Raw genomic sequence first — 21619 nt, 5'->3', positions numbered from 1 at the left:
AAACTATTTTTTTTTGCCGTTTTCAACAATTTTATTAATTATAATATTATTAATTAATCATTTTTATTAAAAAGTATGAATAAAATTTAATTATAAATATTATTCAATGCCTCAATTAAATTATGGAATTTCATACAATAACAACGATGCAAATTGATAATTGTTATACCATTTTAAAATTATTGAATATTTCATTTAACAAATAATAAAAACGTGTTAACTAAATTTATTTTTTCGAAAGAAAAAAAAAGTTGATATTGTATGGTTGTTGAATTATTTAATATTTTTTTTAAATTATTGAAATAATAGTTATTAATTTTAACCCTTCAACACTTTTTATTAATAAAATATAATTAAACTTTAATAAATTAATTTATGTATTAAATCAAAAGTAACAGATTCCAATGTTTTGCCAGAAACCGAGCAATTGAATAACAACAATATCCCGACTTTTAATAATTATGCATTTTATTGGTGAATTTTGGAAATACTCTTGAAAGTTATGTTCATTGATAATGAAAATAAAAAGTCGGGTAAATAAAAGTAGTCCAAAAACTGGTAGTGTAATGGGATGAACTCAAGAACAGGGCGTACAATATCTACGGTTACTGAGGAAGTTATTAAACAAAGGAAACTTGACTCCCGAAACGAAGAAGGTTTGGTCTTAAATGCAATGATATATCTTCTTGCTCAAGAAGGGTTTTCAGTGAATGTACTTAAAACGAAAAAAACAACAAATACAAATAAAATGTTAATTCCAGAACAGATCATTGACAAAGATGGTAAAGTGTTTTCACAAGATGGTATTCGATACTTAAGTAATTTATTATTAACTGACCTTGGATACACTCCAATTACTTTAAAAGCGACTTCTCCAAAACAACTGAAACGAAACAAAGAGTCTCAAGTTAGTAATGGAATATTATATATTCTTGAAAATTGTGGATTTTCATTTGAAGAAAAAAAGACCAAAAAGGCAAATGTAACAGAACGACTTGTAAGAATCAACCAGATAGCAAAAAATGAGTTAATTTACAACAAAGAAGACTTATTTGAGTTTGGTCGATGTATCGAGAAAATCATGTCTGAAGTCTCTGAAGTTACCAAAAGTGTTATATTTACACGGGAATTGATTAGTTCTTATTCTCCGGTGTTTCAAAAGAATCAAAAAAATTGGTTTGTGACTGGATCCCTCCAAGACTCTGAGAGAGACGAAGTCGATGGTTTTTATCAAGCAAATTACTATTAAAAAACTGTTAATAAATTTAATGGTTTATAATACTATATAAATTGTAAAGGTTTTTGAAAAATAAAAATCGAATTGAAACTGAAAATATGACAATGTCGACAGACAGAGTAAAACAAATTACGTCACTTTTTCAACAACAAAAACCAATACAAGCTGCTGAGACAGTATTCCGTGGTATTCTTACTAATGAGTCTGACCCTGCTTACAAAGATATAACAACAACTTTAGCCGCGTTGTATTCCACGATTCAGGCAATTGATATAAGTCAATATGACCAACAAGAACTTACTCACTATATATATCGCCTTATTTCAGTGAATTGCCGTTTGTTCTTTATGTTCACTATTATTAATTTAAAGTGCATATAAAAATGTATATAATAAATTTGTGTTTATATTAGAAGCATAGAAAATACACCTGTTTATTAACATAATAGAAACAATCAAAGCAGCGATTATGTATAAAGAACCATCTTTAAATAAATACGAGGAACCATTATTAATTGGGATCTTAGATAACGTGAGTAAAATGGTTGGTCCTCGTCACTATGGTCTTTTTCTTCAGAAAATGAAAGAGAAGGACAACTTATTTATTTCATGTCAGAAGAAGTATGCCCAACTGAATCTCCGCGATTTACTCCAAATCCGACATGAACATTTCCCATTCACAAATATGTACGACCAAGCAATGCAAGTCCTTAACATGATCGAAAAGTGCACAACAGCTACTTCTATGTTAAATCGTCTTGTTGATGTGCAGAACGAAATTAACAAATCACTTGCTACTGTCCATGGCGAAGTCCCTGTCTCTTTCGACGCCGACGCTCACCTCTCCATCCTTCAATTCATTTTGATCCGTTCGAAGATTCAACACCCTTTCTCTATATCAGCTTTTGTCGAATCGCACTTCGGCGCTAAAGACTTCTCAACGCAATACGGGTTCTCCTTAACAACATTCACAATCGCGGCGTCTAGTGTCTTGGAAATTACTGGAAATGCCAACCCAAGGTCAACTGTACTCAACGACACACCTTTACTCACCTCAAACTTCAGCTCTCGTTTGTTCTATGGTATTTCTTAAATTATAAAATACTATATTTCTTTTTTAAAGAAGTTGAGAAACAATATACTATTTCTTAGTTAAAGAAATAGTATATTGTTTTCATACTTATTAGTATAGGTATTTATCTATAATTTATAATTATATTATATACTATATAGTATAATTAATTTTACTATAATTGTCATATAGATGATATTGTATATAACAATATATAAATAACTACTGACAAATAGTTACAGCCTCACCAACATTATCCCTGCCACTCCATTATCTTGTATCTAACGGATTTTTTGATGGACAGATTATCTCCAAGTACTTATAATTCAATATTACCATGTTTGTTAATAGTATATTATAATAATACTATTAAATACTAATAAAATGGAGAATTAGATACATATTAATATATAAATAGAATAACATTTGTTATTCAAATAGTAATAGTATACTAAAATAACTAATATCATACATAGACTAGAATATGAATTACAAAAAAGAGGAAAGTATCAACTACTGGCAGTCTTTAGTTGATGTTCTCCCCAATAATTTCCACGACCTGTTTAATGTTGTCGATTCTCTTCATTTGGATCTTCTCGAAGAGGGTTCTGGTGTTTTCCGTTTGTGGTTGGAATCCTTCCAATTGGAATTGATGAGGAGGTGTGCATTTAAACATGATTCTGAAGTCGAAGAGGTCCGAGTTGAGTTCGTTGAGTGTTTTAAATTTCTTCACCTTCATATTAATCATCATTTGAATGGCATTGCTTCATTACTTAAAGTTAAAGAACAAACAGAAAAGAGGACATGAGGCGTTGACTCATCAATAGAGAAGTCGAAGATGTTCTTTGGAGTGTTCTGTGAGAGTAAACAGAAGTTGAAGAGGGGTTCAAACGCCCTAATCAACTTGACTTTGCTTTGCATGAATATCACAAGTTGTCTTGCCATCACGAATTGGCCACTTTTGAATGGGTTTGAGAACCTATTATTGAAGTACTTTGTAAGTAAATCGGGGTGAGGTTGTTGTGTTAAACTCGTGGAGACGGTTTCCATGAAGTTTTTTGGTATTTCGAAGACCAAGTCGTGTCTCAAGTGTATCATCATGTTCTTCATCTCTCTGTCCGAACACACAAACTCGACAAACAAAAACGTGTGAAGAAAGTTGACGAGATTCTTCAAGTGCGCAAGTAACTCCGTCATATTAAAAACTGACGGGAAGATCTTTTTGTTCTCAAACGTCTTTGTGAACAATTCAGACGGACACAAATTGAAGAACCCCGCACTCTTATAGAGAAATGTCGCACTCTTATTTCCCGTAGATATATTATAAGAGAAGATGGCAGTCACATTACTCTCGGTGACCACAGCACTCGTTTGTGAGAGACAAATTGTCAAGAAATTGAGATGAGAAATGGTGATTGACAGACACGACCGATTTGCGTTGTAAAAAAGCTGCAAAATCTGGTTAATACAATTTGCAACGGTCTTCAAAGATGTGAAGAACAACGCCTTTTTACTCAATGGAACTAGTGCAGTTGGTGTGTTCTCGGGGAAGAATACAAAAGAGAACATATTCGACAATCCCGCATACGGTTGTGTTAAACTAAATGTTAGAACCATCGTATCTATCAATGAAGAAGTCACTTTAATGACAAAACTGTTCGACACAGTCACGCTGTTCTCCGTAAACGAAGTGACATTTTCATTCAAATGATCAACTAACATTAACACGTGAATAAACACAACTACTTTGTCTAATAACACTCGTGGCGGATTCTCAAATTCATTGGGCGATATTGTAAATCGGAATTTCTGTTTGACATACTCAACACTATTCCCTTTCACTAACAAAACGTTTAAATTGTCTTTGAATGGCTTGAACGACACATTAATCGTATAATTTTGGACCTCAGTTATCTGCTCAAGATATATCAAGTAGGGGAGGTACCGACACTCCAAACAGATCTCCGGCCCGCCAATATTCAATTGTGTGAAATTCTCGGCTTTGAATTGTTCCTCAAATCGAGTTTTGAAGTTGTCCGTATTAACACATTTTCTATTGATAAATTTACAACTATAATATATAGTATATATATAGTATATTTTATTAGAAGAACAAACTTACACTCCAAATCCGAACAGTCACAGAATTTATCGATTTTCGAAATGCACGTCGATGTCGACGTTGGCACGAAAACGTCTTTAGAACAATAACTATAATTCAGTGCGCCATCTTTGAGTACGATCCATATAATAGTGTCCTCATCCTTTTTAGACACTTCGTCGTACTTCTTTGTGATCGCCAATGTCACAAATCTCGAGTCGGACATCTTCACGAGAAACGGGAAGCCACAGATCTCGAAATTTGCTGCATTTGCTATGTTATGTTTTGGCACCAAATATTCGCCTCTGATCTTCTCGAATTTTCCGATGTGTGTTTTAATGATGTTATATGTGTCATCGTCGCATCTTAATATTGGGTACCCTTTGAAATATGTTTTGGCGATGGTATAGATCTGCGCGTATTTAATTTGTGTATGTAAATCGACAAGAAGTGCTGTGAAGTCTGCCGTTGGTTTCCGACTGACAAGTATATTATAATGTTCCACCAGTGGTTTTGGTAAATATGGTGTGTTAATATTGATCTTCCCCGTATACATCGATATATGAAAAGTTGTTCGTGCTTTGTTCTTCCCTTCGAACGGTACCAACTGCTTTGATAATTTGAGGCATAACATCCCGACAGTCGCTTTCGCCAATTTTGTGATTTGTTGTGGAAGTGGCAACGAGACGTCCTACCAAGTCAACACCAAACACTTGCAAAGTGTATCAAATGAAGAAATAAAACAAACGAAATAGTCTGTGCTCAAGAGTGGCGAGTGTGTGATCTGCAGTTTGTTATTCTTGACATCGAAGTTGTATTTGACATAAATCTCATTATTCCAGTAATGGATGGTCAACGTCTTCTCGTTCATTCCATTCGAGATCTTCGCTACTAAATTGGGGAAGAATTCTTTTGTCCTTGTACTGTCTGCTTCCAGACACAAATGTTGGAAATGCATGTTCTTTGCGGTATATAAAAAGTAATTGATTAACCCCGGAAATGGTGTTTTCAAGCATTCCGTCTTCTGTTTGAGCACTTCGTTCAAGTGAGCGATTGTTTTTTCGTCTGTTTTAATAACATGTGGGATATAGAAATTGACGGAGACGATTCTCCAGAAGACGTCAGTTTTTGTGTAAATAGCGTCTTGGTTGTCGACCGTGATCCAACACTCGAAGTTTTGGTCGACTTTGATATACATCATCCCACACACTATATCAAATTTGGAGCATTTAATGAGACTGTTGTGTGTATAGTAGACCCCCCACAAGAACCTTTCCACCGTCTTTTTAATGTTATAATAATTTGGGACTTGTTTTGGGATGGTTGGTAATTCAAAATTGGCAGTGAGAAGGACTTGCAGTGCTGAAGGGATTTCTGGGAATGCAACTCGTAAGGCTACACTCTTTCTATTCATCAAAACAAAGACTTTGACTAACGAATGAAGTGCTATGATCGATTGAAGACAAGCAGTATTGAAATGGTCGATGTCTTGAATCACTTTGTTCCGACCTATCCAACGCGTTAAGACTAACACTTTCCCTAACGTGTGAATAGCTCGCTCTGATGAATCGAGGATCTCGACTTTGTCGCATTTCTGAAAAGAATCACTGATGTCGTGAACTACCCGACTCACACTGAACCGAACGACGTCTATTAGTGTCGCCGTACACGTTGCACTTTCCATCTATCTTTTAAGTTTTTGATGGCGTTTTTTATTCATTCTTACTGGCTTTTAACTAGTCGGATAGTTTCTTTTTACTAGTCATCTTTAAGTTCTTTTCTCTCTTTTTTACATTACTTGAATGGTTTGTAAAGTACTATATGTTACTATTTATTACTATAGAATACTATATGTTACTCAATTGTTCTATTTATAATCTATTACTTATATATTAGTATGTTTGATTTCTAGTAGAATAATATAGTTCTTGAGCAGTTTATTGTGTTTAGTTTATTTTAGTTTATATACTAATTAAAAATATGTTTATAATAACATTTTAATAACAATTTTTTGTTTTATATAACAATTTATAATAATTTGTTTTTGATAATAAAGAAAAAGGTATAAAAAAAGCATATTTGTTTACAATAGTTGAACGCTGATAACAAGTGTATTTCATTATCAAGTTTTTTTTCAGCATTTAGTTTTTTATTTAAACAATCCTGACTTTTCAAAACTAAGCATGTTTATTGTAACAAATGATAATAATTGAATAAACATTTCCTTGAATAATTTGTTTTAATGTTATGGAGCGTTATTCTTTTACGGTTGAAAAAACATTGTTTCATTTTTTTTACTGTTTTAATGATTAATTATTTGATTCCGATTTTTTGAAGAATTTGTTGTGTATTTTTTTGCAAAAGGGACAAAGTTTGAAGAAAGACAACGTTAAAACAGTTCATTTCATATTTCGTTTCATCATTTTATTTGTACTTAATATAAAGCCTTACTTTAACTTGGATACAATACAGATAAGATCTTATACTTGTTAATTTTTGCAAAATGAAACCACTGTGTGTTCCAAAAAAATATAATGCACCTTTCTTCAATTTAGAAAAGCGAATAAATTTATTTTGAGATTTTTATAACGAAAATCGAGTTAATAGTTCAAAACAATATTCAGTTCTAGAGATCGTTTTTCTTCCCCAAAAGTAATCGAGCTTCAAAAAGGTATAGGTGGTAGTTTCAAATATTAAATTCATAACGTAATTTATTATTTATTATTAAACTATATTTCTATAGAAATATGTATCTAGTCATATGATGAGATAGTAAGTTAGTTCAAAATATTTAAGTGTTAAAAATGATCATTAAGAAGTAACGCTTTGATTTCTAAAATATAAATGATAAAATTACAACACTTCTACGAAAAATCCAACCGAAAACCAACTTATTTTTCAATGATTCAGTTCAGCACCCCTTTCAGTAAAATAGATAAACAATAATTATTTTTAAATGATTTTCATTTTCATTACGTTTATATTTGTAAATTTTTCAAATGAGTAATTATTTTGAAGTAAGGAGACACCACAACTTAAAAAATGGACAAGACATCCTTCTGGATTGTTGTCTGGAGAGTTAAAAAATTGAACTATTGTTGAACAGAAATTTTGAGTGTATTTAGAAAGTGTCAAATCGGAATACAAATAGAGCATTCATCAAAGTGGAATTTGACATTTATTCAAGATGTTTTTTATTTATTCTTTTTGGTTTTCTCAAAACAAAGAAAAGTGTTTAGTTTTCAACTCTTGCTGATTGTAAGTATTTATCTAGGAAATTATCAATTTAGTTTTTATTGGTATGTTCCCAACTAAAAAGCCGAGACCCCCATTTACAATCTTTTAGTTTGGCGAATTTGGTTATCAAATAGAAAAAACATTTATTTTTCTTTTTACCCAAATTATTGACAAAAATAGGTCTTCTATGTTCTTAGTTCTCCCATAGATCCCGTTTTTTTTCCCTTATTTTTTTTACAATATTTACACTACAATCCTACGATAATAAATCCAACTTTCTTCAGTTTTTGGGTGGACATATGGAATTAGGTTCTATTTATACTCCGGCGCATCCAAAACGTATTGAGTGGTAATAGAATAGTTCCAAGAACAAATACCAATTATTGTTATGGTCAATCCTTTTGTAAAAAAATGGGAAGTCATTCCACAAGTTAACATTTTACTTTTTTGCCGTGCAAAGTCTGGTGCAGACTCACTTCAAAAAACTAAAAGATAAGAAAACACGTCGCCATAAATAGCTCAAATTTCTCATTTTTCAATTTTATATTTAAACATTCAAAGTTCTTTTTTTGGTGAAAACCAAATTTCCAGTTCATCGCAATATCCCTCCTTTTCACTTCAAAAATGCTTTCAAAGTCGTTCTGTTTCATATTTATTCCACTGTACCTTTAATGCAGATGATGACGTGTATAATTTAAATGGGTTTTTCAAAAGAAGGTAAGAAAATCACCCAGAACACGCAACGAATAAAAACACCAAAGACTGGACCAGAAAAAGGGGAGGTTGACTCAATCAATTAAACGAATAGTTATAATAAAGTAAATAGAATAATATAACGGAAGACCATGAAACATGAGAAGTCAAAAAAGAAATAAAGATGGATTGTATATAAGTGGACTTTAAACTTAGTAACCATTACACATGGAATACACAGAACAACACGATACAAAGCAAAAGGTCCCATGCAAGTATGCCTCGCGAAGACTAAGAGATTATCAGACAAGTCAACAAGGCACTTTCATTGGATTATTGAATAATTACTGCGATATCACATTCATTAAGCCACCTAAAAAGGCTGTCTTAACACATCAATTTGTTAAAATCAAAAAGATTTCATTTTCATCAAAAGATGTGATTGTTCTCGAGGACTTTTTACAGAAGAGATGTGGCGAACACAAAGATGGGGATTTGGACAGAGGGTGTTCCGAGAAGACTGCAAATCGGAGGTTCCAGACAAACAAGAAGATCGAAACACTCCACTTGTTATATGACATCCTTGGCGAGTTTGGATTCTTCTGCGAAGTCAATGCAACAAAAGGGAAGAAGGAGACAATGAAATTGCAAAACGTGGAGAATGTCTTTTATCAAGAAAAGTACTTAATGGGGATCGAAGAGATCTATACCGTCGGGTTTAAAGTGAATGACTACTTATGTAATCTAATCGAAAACAAAGACGAGATCACACTCAACCGAAACAATCGAGTCGTCCAGTCTTTCTTTGCTGAGAATATGATGTAACTTATATATGTGTTGGTAGCCTCATTTTTCATAGAACTATATATATTAGAAAGATATTATTAAGCATATTAGAGTCTTGTGGGGAAACCAAACCAATTTATTTAATTTAATTCTACTTTGTTTTGGTATAGTTTTATTTATTAATATATATAACTTATAGTACTCTTATTGTATTTATTATTAGTATAATATAAAATACTATAAATATTAAGTCTTTGATGTTCTTAGACCTTGAATAGTAAAAAAACTAAAAAATATGTTTGTTACTTCACTCTTGAATCGAAGAGTCGGACTGCCCGAGTATATCAAAGAAATCGAAGAAAATCGCGCGTTCTTGATTCAACGAGTCGATAGACCAGAAACATCGCCACACGACAGCAGGATTCAAAGTATCGAACAATTGACATCTTGCGATTGTGTGTCATCAAAAGAACATATTGAGTTGGTGACTGCTGGCGTATCAAATCGACTTGATATCCGTCAGAATGGCGTGTATAGTCACCCAACGCTTCCTATTTCAATTTGTTTGAGAGATAATGGATGTCTTATTTTAGACTCATTTACAATGACTGATGAAGTGCGAACGCCTTCGCCGAGTGGAGTTGCCTTCCTAGTTCAAAACATCTTTGGAATTTCGTCTAAAAATGGACTCAACTTGTTTGACATTAAAAATCGGAAATTGGTTGGAGGGATCGACGTGATATGTAATTCAGTAGCTTCCAATGGTTTTGATGTGTATTGTGGGGGTGAGACTATTCAGTGTTTCGACACGCGAACATTCAAAGAGAAGTGGCGGTATAACTCGCCTGGAATTGTATGTAAGAAGGTTGGAGACATAGTCGCATACTCTAAAACCAATTTCTATGCACTCAACGACTTCGGGGAGATCCTTTGGAGTTTGAAGAAACAAGTCAAGTGTGTTGAGATCAGTCCCAATGGACGATTTTGTTATATGGCAGATTATTCTGGTAATATAGAAGTATACACTGTAGGGGGTGGTGCACATTTAAATACCCTCAGCGGGGTCCACGGCTGTGGTGTGTCCGCGATGAGTTGGTCAGATAGAAGCATGGACCTTATCACCGGTGATGAGAACGGGATGGTTTTAAGATGGACAACCAACAACTTACAAACACAAAAGAACAGCAATAATCAGGGACTAGAGGATGAATGGAATTGATGTAATTTGAATGGTTTAATATTATAACATTTTACTATAAAAGAAATGATATTTAATTTTTATTCATACTCTGTTATTCAATTTAAAAACTTTTTAAAAAAGTTTGTAAAAATCACAATTACTTAAAAATGTTGTGATTGATTGATAAACTGTTTAAATATAAATTCATTGAACTACTAAAGTTTTGTTGTATAACAAAAAAAATGAAATAAAAGTCAGAATGGTGATAAAGTGTTGAATAAAAAATATTATTATATCAGAATAGTAAAAAATTAATGTATTAATTAATCAAAAAAGATTACTTCAAATAAAAAAGTGATTTTTAAATGAATTTACTGACAAAACCAAATTTTTGTTTTATCACAAAATTATATCAAAAAAATCTCTAAATTTATCAACAATAAGACATAAAATACTAACTTGCAAAAATAAATAATTTGGTTATAATTTATTTAATTTAAATAGTAAATGTAACATTAAAACTTTGTGATGTGAATTAGAGAATGATTAAAAAGAAAGTGATGAAAAAAGGTAATAGACTATTTAAACGAACTGAAAGTATTTATTAAAATCACTTCGGTCAACGTGTAAAGTGTGTTTGGGTATGGCGCTTGTATTTTGCAACTTTCGATTATTGACACAACTTTCGTGTGTTTCATTTGTTATTTGACATTTTCGATTTTTACGTAAGAACGAACTATGGGGGGTAACAGTAAATTACATATTTTCGTGTTTCAAACGTGAAAAGCAAATTTTGTCATAATTAAAAATGGTTAATCAACTTTTAATATTCTGTTATTTAAAAAAGTGTAAGAACAAATCGGTTTAAATGTGAGTTGCAGTAGTTGTACTCTTCGTCTTTATTTAATTAATGTGTTTGTCGGAAGTTAGTTTTATCATTATTTAAATAAAATAATAATAATAAAATCATTTAATAAAAATACTACTTATTATTAATTAACTAATGAATAGTTAGTTAAGTTTTACTTTGATTATTTATTTACTTTTTAATTCATTTATCCATACAATTCAAATTATTAATACAACAAAAGTATATTGAAAAAATAAAAATAGTAAAGCACTAATGGTCTAAGGGCAGAATTTCACCCTCCCAAGGTGGAGATCCGGGTTCGAGTCCCGGTTAGTGCATTTTTTGTTTTTTTAAAAACTATATTTTTATTAAAATTGTTTGATAATAAATTTGTATGTTTTGAGATACTAATACACCGTACATAACTACCCCAAAAATATGTATTTTGTTATTAATGTTATGGCTGTCAATGCAATCGTCAGTACTAAATTAGTTTTATGTTGTAACTGATATAACAAGTTGCAAAAAACACTCCAATTTTAATGTGGATAAAATAGGTTTTTGAATTCAATAATTATTAGTTTAAGTACCAAAATTAATAATAAAAATTTACTTTATTGCTGAACTGACAAAATCAATTCAAAACAATTGATGAATAACGATTTGATCGACTTTAACGAGTGGAATGAAGTTGATATGCAGAACAATATTAAGAAGTATCTGAGCCATTTGGAGGATGATTTCCTTGGTAAAAAGGCAATTCATAACTCGCTACTCTTCCCGAAAAAGCCGAAGGACGAGGCGTATCAATTTTTAAAGAACCTCCCATTGTACTCTGGCGAACCACAAAGCCAACCAGAGCAACAATCCGAGGTGGATAACGTTTACAAGTCGACGGTCGACAACATCAAAGCGGAGATCAAAAAAATGCGCAAACAAATTGAAACACTCTTCGATTTAAACATCATCACAGAAAATGAATTCGTCGAGTTTTGCGCATACATCAACAGAGTCGACGAACTCACCAATTCAGACGACTCGTGTGACTAACAAACATCTGTTTTTTTCCTAACAAATGTAACTATTTATTTCTTCGTCTTTGTTACAACAAAAAATCGTCTGCGCCCAGAACAATTTGCCCTTCACTGTTTTCGCGACTTTTCTCTTCGTTTTGGACACGTGATGAAGCACTCTCACTCTCTTCTTGTGTTTCTGTTTCAATGCCATTGTTTTCAGTAATGAGTTCTTCATTTTGAGCATCAGTCTCTATTTCTTTTTGAAGGCTTTCGCCGACTGTAATTTCTTCGTTTCCAAAACTCTTCTTGATCTGCCCGATATTAATCCCTAAAAGTGACACGACGTCTTGAGTCACTACTTGGGGATACTTTTCCTTTGTTTCCTTTTCTTTATACTTCTCAAAAATGCTTTTTTGGATCAAACACTTTGTGTCTTTCTTCTTTTTGGCGACACGTCTCTCGCCTCCCATCCAATGGCGTTTCATTTTTACAGTATAACTCCCCTGTTTATTCGCTCTTTAAATGTTTGTTTGTTCCTCCAAATCTAATCTAACTTGTCATATTGTTGGACTATTTTATGTTTTTAAAAACCAAATAACACAAACTATATAATATAGTTTAAATGCATAATTTAACAAACTATTTAATTTCTTTCTCATAATCAAGTGTAGTAAAAATATCATAAAAAATTAATAAATTAATAAATTAATCATACAATTTATTTTTGAAAGGAGAAAAAAAATAATAACATTATCTGACTTTATTACTCACATAATATGGTCGGAATAAACCAAATACCAATCAACAAAACAATCAGTTTCTATGGCCGATGACCATTCCATTTTGCATATTTTCGATTTTAATCAGAGTGTCTGCAGGTTTTTTTTCAAAGAAAGTGATGTACCCGTGGCACTCTCCCACAAAAGAAATCCCGACATTTGCCAATCTCCCGAAATCCCCGAAAATAGCCGCCAAGTTGGGCGTATTTTGCAAGAAAATTGGGATTTTAGAAATGAAGAGTTGATTTTCCTTTGGGAATATATTCGTACTTTTAGAGATAACTCTATTAAGAGAGTAAAAGAAATCATCCTTTTCGACTCGAGCAAAGGTCCACTCAATTTCCACGTGATTATTTGGTTGGAACGAGGCCTCTGTTGAGAAGATATAAGTGTTTTTAAATCCGCATATTGCGACTCTTTCAAAGGTCAAGAGAGGAGTCGCGAGTTTACTCTCGACGGTTCCTTTGTTCCAAGTTTCTGGAATGGTGCAGACAAACCACTTCTTGTCCAACGGCTTGAATACTTTAGTTCGACACTTCTGAATGGTTAAGTCTTCGCTAGTTAAGTAAAACCGTTTTGCTTTATAGTTATCTTTATCATTAATAGCTTCATATAGTTTCTCTGCAGATTCTATAGTTGTATATCCGACTATAAGTGTCATCCGATCTTCAGTGCGTCGAGTTATATCTATATTAAATATAGTTCCAAAACTATTTAAATACTCTTTGAGTTCTTTTGAAAAAGATGGCGTGGGAATGGTCAACGAAATTTCATACCCATAGTCACAGACAGAAACAGTAAAGCCAACCCCTCCTATTTCCTTTTGAAAGAGTGAAGAAAATTTTTGAATGATCTGTGCTGTGGCTACGTCAACAACAGTATGCACAACTGAAGCATATCGGTCGATCTCAAAGACAGACGCGTGGTTCAATTTCTTGATGATATCGTCCAACTTGATTTCATCGCGGACGTTTTTAAAAAAGACTTTTTTAATTGTTGGAATTTCATTTGGAGAAAAGTAGGGTAAAATAATAAAATTCGAAAAGAGCGACTGGTTTGCTACTATGATTGGAATGTCCGAATAATCAAATTTTGCTTGAAAGGATGTCACCGTTTCTATTACATCGTCTTTGGGAACAATATTGATTTTAGAGAATAAAGATGAGAGATAATCCATGTCATACACTCGTGCATACTTCTGTTTGAAATATAAGGTGACACACGATGGTAATGACATGGTTTGTATGCTTTAGTTGTTCCTTTGAGCAACTTACTATTTGTAATTAATAATGTATTATTATATAATAGTTTTATTGTCAGGGTCTTTTGAAATGGTACCGAAGTGATGAGGCAAAAACTGAAAAACAAATGGATGAAATATTTAAACAACTCCATCAACAACTTGAGGAGGTGGAGAGAAGGGTATTCTTATTTTTGAATACACAAGAAAAGTACGAGACACTGAAGAAAACAAACAACAAAGTCGAACAATGTATTTTGGCAAAAAGTGTGTTCGCCTATTTGAATGAAACTAAATCAGAACGCCAACTGAAAAACACGTTCCTCACCTTTTCTAATAACGTGGAAAAGGTCTGCCAAACATTGTGCGATATTTTGGACAAAACCGACTTCTGGGGAGACGGAGTGTTTTTCGACGTAATCAACAAGCTTTCTGAGTTCGAAAATGAAAAGGCAAAAGGGGAGAAAATGGAATTAATGGGGAGAATAACACAACTGGAGTCAAATCATATTGCAAAGATGAGGGAATTTGATGAGTTAAAAAGATCCCGCGACCAGATGACAAGGCGTGACGGGGTTGAGTGCAAAATGGTGAAAGAAACTAACCATATGATGATAATTGAAGAACCTCTAAAGGTTGATGGTAATGCAATCAATGAAAAAAATACAACAGATGTCGCAATGGAAGAAGATGTGAGAGACGTCAGTCTTCTGGACTCTGATGATGAAATGAAGAAAACACCCATCGGTAATTTAAGTGGAGACGAAATAAGACAACTCGAACTTTGGTCAAACAAAAGAATAAACACCGTTTTATTCGACTCTTACAAAGACGATTATAGTCAAGGAAGTCCAACATTTCGGATGAGTGTTGTTGGTCATAAAGACATTTTAGTTGTGATTGAGGACACTGACGGAAATAAATTTGGCGGCTTCTTGTATAATGAAATAACTGGGCCTGATGTTTGGATTCAAGATAAAAATTCTTTCGCGTTTTCATTGTTCTCAAATGGAAGAATTGATGGACAACAAAAGTATAAATTAATGGACAAATATAGTCAATATGCTTTTCGTTGTGGGAGTGATATAGATAAACGCCACAGACTCTTTTATATCAGTGGGGCAATTGGAATCATGAAAAGAGGGTTTGAGGGCGATTGTTGTTTTTACAACAAACTTGAAAACGTTGTTGACAATTCGTTTTGCAGTGGAAATACGTTTCACCCCAAGCGGTTTGTTGTGTTTCAATGTGTTGATTTGTAACTTGAGTCTTATTTTGTACTTTTATTATTTGCTGTCTATAATCTAAAACATCAATTCACACATTTCAAAACACAAAAAATCAAAATTTTCTCATTTTTATTTCACAATTTTATCATTTCCACTATTATATTTTATCGCGATGATGCGACGAAAATATTAAAAAATGAATTGAAACAGTAGTACTAAAAACTATTGTTTAATAATAAAAATATCAAACAAATAGTTTAGTTAAATACAAATATACTTGGGACGAACTCCAAAATATTATATTATGCATACAGGGCAAACTCTCCTTCACTTCAACTTTTCAACACTCAAAAAATGTGTAACATGCCAGGAACCAATCTATCAAATCATCACGATGGGATCCATAGTGGTTTCTTTGGTGGTCCATTTGTTATCCTTTTTGTCAGTGTTTATCAATTCGGGATTTTTCTCTCTCCGCTCCGAGACGTACGAAGAGACGTTCAACCGCATTGCGTGCGTCCAGTTAACACATCATCTCCAAGTTGTTTACATTCTATTTCTCTTTGAAACGGTGTGTTTTCATCAACGTGAAGCGATAAAAAACTTACAAATAGTTGTCAATGGGGTGTGCGCCGTCATTCTTTGGGATGTATGTCGTTGTGTTGATATTATGGATGGTGTGGATACCCCTCCACTTCACATCTTCAATCCCCTTTGACATCGTCCCAATCACTTTGCTCGCAATTTTCACAATCGCGTTTGTGGCACTCATCGTACTCGGTGTTGTCAGGCGGCGAAATGATCTCCCGATGTTTCCAACTCCAATCTTCATGGACAGTTTGTTTAGTGTTCAAAGTTGAATTGTTTGACAGTGAGGAAAGCCGTTTCTGATGAGGAGCTTTACTACAGTGGTGTTCATCCAATACGTCCTTGGGGAGGCTGTCCTCACCTTTTTGCCACCATCTAATATGGCACTTTTTATGTATCGAGTGCTCCATTTGGTATGTCCTTTGTTACTTGGGTCTTTTGTGTTCTTTATAATCAAACGGAAAACAACTCTTTTGTACATCACAACAGCTGTTTTGCTTCCACTAACGGCGTCGTATTATTCGCTATGGAATGCCTTTGGAGTTCAATATTACTTCTTTTGTTTGTTACTTCAGTGTCGTTTGTTAAATAACTTAATAACAAAACATGACAAATAGATGGGTTTTACATATTATTCTCTATTATATTGTGCCTGTTGGGATGGATGATATACCCATCAATACCATCAGACGTCATCACTGAAATACAGTTGGACTAAAATAGATTTGTGATGTTATTGATGTGTTCTTGTGGGTTGTCGAGTATAGAATATAATTATAATATAATTATAATATATTATATTTATAGTTTAATTGTATCTATTTTAATTAGTAATCATTTGAAGTCAATTATACCTGTCTTAGCCTATAAGTAGTGTTCAGCTACATACACTAATCTTCGGACTAAAGGCTCAACTGTTCGACGTAAGTTAACACTTTTGTCAAATCCAAAACGTGAAATGACTAAGTCGAGGTCTTCAATAATAATCACCAATTGCCCACCAATACCAGAGAAGTACTTTACTTCATGATTATCAATACTCATTCTCCATCCTTGAAGGCCATACCACTCATTCTTAATATTAGAACTATTGTGTACTAAAATTTGTGCTGTTCCATCTGCAACGAAGACCTTGCTTAAGTATTCAGTCGATATGATTTGGTTGTTGTTAAAACTCCCTTTGTCCAAAACCAATTTTCCAAGTCTTAAAAAGTCCTCAGAAGTCATATAGAAACAACAATACGCTTTAACGTTATCACTCTCGTCCATACACCATTCAGCATCTGCTGTGGATATGTATTTCCACAAATGTTCTTGAGCGAATTGAGACAACTTTAGATGTGTTGCCCTCTCTATGACTTGACTGATAGTCTGTGTATTCATGTTACTATATACCCAATACTTCCCACTCTCATATTGAGGCTTAAGTCCTTCAGCCCTTTGAGTCAAGTTACTTGCGAAGTAATCTCGACCAAATGTCAACAACCAATGTGGGTATGGAAGCCCTAATCCACTTTCCATTCGCAGAACATCTTTAAGAGTACTGTTTGCAAGTCCTGATGTTGGAAAGTACTTATCAACTTTATCGTCGATTGATGTGATGTATTGTTTGTCCAAAGCAATACCAAACAAAATGGAAACAATTGTTTTAGTAGCTGAAAATGGGTTGAAGGTGCTCTTAGCTGTCGTGTCATCAAAGTACTTTTCAATGACGATTTTGTCCTTTTTCATTACAAGAAATGCGTACGTGTTATATTCTTCTTTCAATATTTTGAGGTCTTCTTCATTCAGATCTTGTAATTCCCGTTTTAATGGTTTTTGGTGTTCACTGTGCATTGCGGTGGTCTTAAAATACTTGTTATCGTCATGTGAATATTTGTGCCTTAACACCATCTTGATATCATCTGCAGGTAATGCAAAGAACAAAGAGAGTGTGAGAATTACAAGCACTGACACAACAAGAAGGCACTTCATTCCACTACCTTTTACTATTAGTTATTAGTTCTTATTAAAAAAAGTATAGAAAAAAGTAACAAAATGAAAATGCTTATTCGATCTTTTTGTAAGTTCCCTGTGAAATTTCCTTTTCACGTCTTGCCTGAACATTTGGTTCGCCAACCATCGAATGATCTGTTGGAGTGAAGTTCAGTTGTTTGTCGAGGTCGCCCACCTTCAAATCGTCAGCAAAGTCATACAACTTCTTCCAGACATCATCCGCCTTTCTCATGTAGTCGGCATATATCTTCATGAAGACACCACAGATCTGTGCGAAGTTGCCATTAATGTCGTCAACCAACTTTCTGATGTCGACACTCATTTCGTCTCTTAAGTAAGTCCATGAGTCGAGGGAATTCTGATAGTTTGTTTTTAAGTCACTAAGTCCAAGTTGTTTTGACTCGGGCTTCTTTAACATGTCGTGATACTTCTCTTCGGCTTTGTCTAATGCCTTCTTTCTGTCATCAAGGATTTTGACTCTTTTTTGTAATGTGGTGATCGACTCCATGAAGTTTTTAAGTGGCTTGAATGCTTTACTCTCAAGCTTTTCTTGATATTCAGTGTACAGATTCGAAGCCTCTTCAATAATAGCAACTGACTGTTCAAAGGGATTGGGTGAGGTATTTACACAATCAGCACCGATCTTCATGCACTTCTTGTGGTCATCAAATTGAGTCTTGAATTGGTCACCTAACTTCTCGGCTGAACTTTGGAACTTCTTAATCTTCTTCTCAAGATCATCAAGCTCTTTCTTGTCGTGCTCTATTTGCTCGGACAATTCGTCTTTGTCTTTCTTGACTAAGTTGGTGAACTTCTTGAACATGGGGATTTGAAACTATACACAGTTGTGCGTTTTTATATATTAAAAAAGGCTTTTTTAGGCATTTCATTAAACGTATTCTGTTTGTTGATTCAGAGTTGACAATATACCACTACGGGGACACTCGTTGTTACAAATAATATATTAATAATTATTTTTCTTATTATCGATCTTTGTGGTAATCAAGAAATTGTTATATTATAATTACAATACTATTATATTCTAGTTTATTGGTTATATAATAGTAAAATTGCACAATCAAATACTTATTCGGTTTTCAGTGACTGTTTGGTTATTGTTGTAAGTAGCCTCAAGACAGGCTGTGGTATTTTATACTATAAAAAGAAACTCTGTCACTAATCACAGCGTGTTTACATTTAATTTTGAGATGCTCTATCTTTCCCAAATTTAATTTTAAAACAATAAAAAACAACAATTTATTAATTTGTTTTTGTTTATATTTTGAAAAAAAAATATTTGGAATATAATTGTTTATTCTGTTATTATTCAACTTAAACAACAACCATTTAAAAGATTGAGGTTTTTTTAAAACTTGAAAATAGCAATTTTTTAACTGTTTATTGTTATAAAACTTCTTGTTGTTTTTTATATAATTTATTTGTCTTCTTTTTGAGTAACTATCGGGCAGTTTATTAGCTATAAAACAGGACAAAATGACTTTTTTACAATAATAATAAATTATTTTAATATTAATATTAATTATATATTATATTATATTTTATAATTGATTAAAATAATAAATTATATTATATTTTATTAATATATAGAAACAATTTATTGGAAATACTAAATTATTTCAATTATAATAAAATAAGTTTAAAAAATAAATTAATAAAATAGTTAAAAAGAAAAAATATAGAATCAGGCCCGAAAGAACATAACCATTATTTTTGTCTTTTATTGGAATTCTCATCATCTTCTATTTATTCTCAGTTTTTAGTCTTATAATTATTGAATTTATTAACTATTAACAATTATTATGGGGTTTTATTACTTTTAATTTATATTTACTATTTAAATACTACACATCCTAAATTATAATAATTTTAATTTCAGTGATTAAAAAATATATTTAAATTAAGTAAAAACAAATATACAACACCTTGAAAATAGATTGAATAAACTATAATATCGTTAATAAAAATGATGTTTAAAAAAAAATAACTATAATTAAATAATTAAATACACATAATAATTAATATAGGACGAAAAATGACGAAAATGATTACCACTTTACAAAATTTAATTGAAATTTTTTAACTGTTTATTACCATCATACCACAATTGCCTTTTAAATATTTTTAGAAACAAACACTTTTCTTAAAAACAAAAATATAATGACTTTTTGATTTTTGGTATTATTGGGATTAAAATTTTAGTTTAAATGTATAATTTGACAATTTATATTTTATAAAAAATATAATTCAATATGTATTAAGTTTTTTTACCAGCTCTTTCAAATTTCTAATATATTTTATATACAATTATAATTTAGAAAGATCTGATTTTTTTCTTTTTTTCAATCAATAAATCGTTTTAATTATAATATTATAACAATTTTGCTAAAATTGAACTAATTGTTTCGAAATTTTTTTTTCATTTTTCCAAAACCGTAATACTACCAAAAACACGAACAACCACACTTAAAAATATTTTCTGTATTCTTAAAAAAAATGCACATGTTTCCACCTTTTCTTTCCATACCCACACTTTTGATATATATTAGCTAATTTTTTCAAAAAATTATAATAAAAACCAATAAACTAATAAAAATTATAACAAACTAATAGCACAACAACAGATTTGTCTCAACCAGATTTTATGATCCCGAAAGTGGTTTAAAAAACCAACACAACGTGGAAAGGCATTTCCAAAAAAGAAAATCCACAAAATGAGAAAATGAGATCGTCATCTAGAAAATCACCATCGACACACATGACCGACGAGTCGAAACGTTTATCCATATCCGAAGCATTTTCCGAGTTTTCAAGCGCTGCGTTTAGCGAAGTGACTATGGGGACTTCTTCGAACAAATACAACGTCGAGCGGAGCTTGACGAAGCAACTTCCGCCATGTCCTTTACAGCCACCCCCCGACCTTAAAAAGTACAAAGCGATACGTGAGAAGAAAGGGACGCGCGGCACCGACAAGTCTTCTTCGATCTTTTCCGGGTCAATAGTATCTGACTCGACTGCAATAACTTCCGCTTCTATTCACATCCAAGAGCGCATCGAGGCAATGTCCGTTGAGCTTTCTTTAGAGTTCAATCAAAAGGGTGGAGTTGATCATAAAGATGAGAAGTACTTAGTCTACACCAATCGTGAACTTAACGACTTAAAGACGATCGTCTGCTTAATGTTAAATCACTGCCCACAAAGTTTTAATCTTCTCTTCAATGGAAAAGGAGGATTGGACACGGCTCGTGGGATATTGGCGATGACCGCTAGTGCCCAAATAACAAACGAATTTCTTCACGAGATGATGAACTTGGAGTTTGAGGAATTTGCGGGGACTGATAAATTGATGCGACCAAATTGCCCAACAAATTTGTTGTGCCAATGCCTGTTTGAAGCAATCTTCATTGATCAATTGATTGAAAAGATGAAACCCTTCTTCGAGGAATTCGCAGAGAACAGAAACTCCTTTGAAATTGATGAGACGTACGTTGAAAATAAAGACCAGATCAACGGGAATATGGAAACATTTAAACAATGGATATCAAAAGCTGTTAAAATAGTCTCGGACTTCATTCCTACACTCCCACCTGCTGTATTCC

General features: G+C 32.7%; 13 protein-coding genes across 13 annotated transcripts; 8 read left to right on the top strand and 5 right to left on the bottom strand.

Moving 5' to 3' along the window:
• Positions 1 to 571: 571 nt before the first annotated feature.
• EIN_525950 (hypothetical protein) lies at positions 572 to 1249 on the top strand (the record flags this gene model as incomplete). The annotated part of the gene is made up of 1 exon (XM_004256323.1): positions 572 to 1249. The coding sequence occupies one exon, from the start codon at positions 572 to 574 to the stop codon at positions 1247 to 1249; it is 678 nt and encodes a 225-aa protein (XP_004256371.1).
• A 92-nt stretch (positions 1250 to 1341) lies between these two features.
• EIN_525940 (hypothetical protein) lies at positions 1342 to 2329 on the top strand (the record flags this gene model as incomplete). Its single annotated transcript, XM_004256322.1, has 2 exons — positions 1342 to 1573; positions 1686 to 2329. 2 exons carry the CDS (start codon positions 1342 to 1344, stop codon positions 2327 to 2329), a joined length of 876 nt encoding a protein of 291 aa, XP_004256370.1.
• A 505-nt stretch (positions 2330 to 2834) lies between these two features.
• Positions 2835 to 6093, bottom strand: EIN_525930 (hypothetical protein; the record flags this gene model as incomplete). The annotated part of the gene is made up of 4 exons (XM_004256321.1): positions 2835 to 3041; positions 3101 to 4361; positions 4427 to 5100; positions 5158 to 6093. 4 exons carry the CDS (start codon positions 6091 to 6093, stop codon positions 2835 to 2837), a joined length of 3078 nt encoding a protein of 1025 aa, XP_004256369.1.
• A 2474-nt stretch (positions 6094 to 8567) lies between these two features.
• On the top strand, positions 8568 to 9164 carry EIN_525920 (hypothetical protein; the record flags this gene model as incomplete). Its single annotated transcript, XM_004256320.1, has 1 exon — positions 8568 to 9164. The coding sequence occupies one exon, from the start codon at positions 8568 to 8570 to the stop codon at positions 9162 to 9164; it is 597 nt and encodes a 198-aa protein (XP_004256368.1).
• Positions 9165 to 9420: 256 nt separating this feature from the next.
• EIN_525910 (hypothetical protein) lies at positions 9421 to 10344 on the top strand (the record flags this gene model as incomplete). The annotated part of the gene is made up of 1 exon (XM_004256319.1): positions 9421 to 10344. The coding sequence occupies one exon, from the start codon at positions 9421 to 9423 to the stop codon at positions 10342 to 10344; it is 924 nt and encodes a 307-aa protein (XP_004256367.1).
• Positions 10345 to 11806: 1462 nt separating this feature from the next.
• On the top strand, positions 11807 to 12205 carry EIN_525900 (hypothetical protein; the record flags this gene model as incomplete). Its single annotated transcript, XM_004256318.1, has 1 exon — positions 11807 to 12205. The coding sequence occupies one exon, from the start codon at positions 11807 to 11809 to the stop codon at positions 12203 to 12205; it is 399 nt and encodes a 132-aa protein (XP_004256366.1).
• A 52-nt stretch (positions 12206 to 12257) lies between these two features.
• On the bottom strand, positions 12258 to 12656 carry EIN_525890 (hypothetical protein; the record flags this gene model as incomplete). The annotated part of the gene is made up of 1 exon (XM_004256317.1): positions 12258 to 12656. One exon carries the CDS (start codon positions 12654 to 12656, stop codon positions 12258 to 12260), a length of 399 nt encoding a protein of 132 aa, XP_004256365.1.
• A 328-nt stretch (positions 12657 to 12984) lies between these two features.
• Positions 12985 to 14187, bottom strand: EIN_525880 (hypothetical protein; the record flags this gene model as incomplete). The annotated part of the gene is made up of 1 exon (XM_004256316.1): positions 12985 to 14187. The coding sequence occupies one exon, from the start codon at positions 14185 to 14187 to the stop codon at positions 12985 to 12987; it is 1203 nt and encodes a 400-aa protein (XP_004256364.1).
• A 131-nt stretch (positions 14188 to 14318) lies between these two features.
• On the top strand, positions 14319 to 15452 carry EIN_525870 (hypothetical protein; the record flags this gene model as incomplete). Its single annotated transcript, XM_004256315.1, has 1 exon — positions 14319 to 15452. The coding sequence occupies one exon, from the start codon at positions 14319 to 14321 to the stop codon at positions 15450 to 15452; it is 1134 nt and encodes a 377-aa protein (XP_004256363.1).
• Positions 15453 to 16039: 587 nt separating this feature from the next.
• EIN_525860 (hypothetical protein) lies at positions 16040 to 16725 on the top strand (the record flags this gene model as incomplete). The annotated part of the gene is made up of 3 exons (XM_004256314.1): positions 16040 to 16256; positions 16296 to 16568; positions 16625 to 16725. The coding sequence occupies 3 exons, from the start codon at positions 16040 to 16042 to the stop codon at positions 16723 to 16725; spliced, it is 591 nt and encodes a 196-aa protein (XP_004256362.1).
• Positions 16726 to 16871: 146 nt separating this feature from the next.
• On the bottom strand, positions 16872 to 17900 carry EIN_525850 (hypothetical protein; the record flags this gene model as incomplete). Its single annotated transcript, XM_004256313.1, has 1 exon — positions 16872 to 17900. One exon carries the CDS (start codon positions 17898 to 17900, stop codon positions 16872 to 16874), a length of 1029 nt encoding a protein of 342 aa, XP_004256361.1.
• Positions 17901 to 18054: 154 nt separating this feature from the next.
• On the bottom strand, positions 18055 to 18825 carry EIN_525840 (hypothetical protein; the record flags this gene model as incomplete). Its single annotated transcript, XM_004256312.1, has 1 exon — positions 18055 to 18825. One exon carries the CDS (start codon positions 18823 to 18825, stop codon positions 18055 to 18057), a length of 771 nt encoding a protein of 256 aa, XP_004256360.1.
• A 1953-nt stretch (positions 18826 to 20778) lies between these two features.
• On the top strand, positions 20779 to 21612 carry EIN_525830 (carmil, putative; the record flags this gene model as incomplete). Its single annotated transcript, XM_004256311.1, has 1 exon — positions 20779 to 21612. A coding segment is annotated over one exon (834 nt), but the record flags the coding sequence as incomplete, so codon positions are not given.
• Positions 21613 to 21619: the final 7 nt, after the last annotated feature.

Source organism: Entamoeba invadens (genome assembly GCF_000330505.1).
Source record: "Entamoeba invadens IP1 unplaced genomic scaffold scaff_1105074725249, whole genome shotgun sequence".
Classification (NCBI taxonomy): Eukaryota; Evosea; order Mastigamoebida; family Endamoebidae; genus Entamoeba; species Entamoeba invadens.
This window is presented reverse-complemented; position numbering and strand designations above follow the sequence as displayed.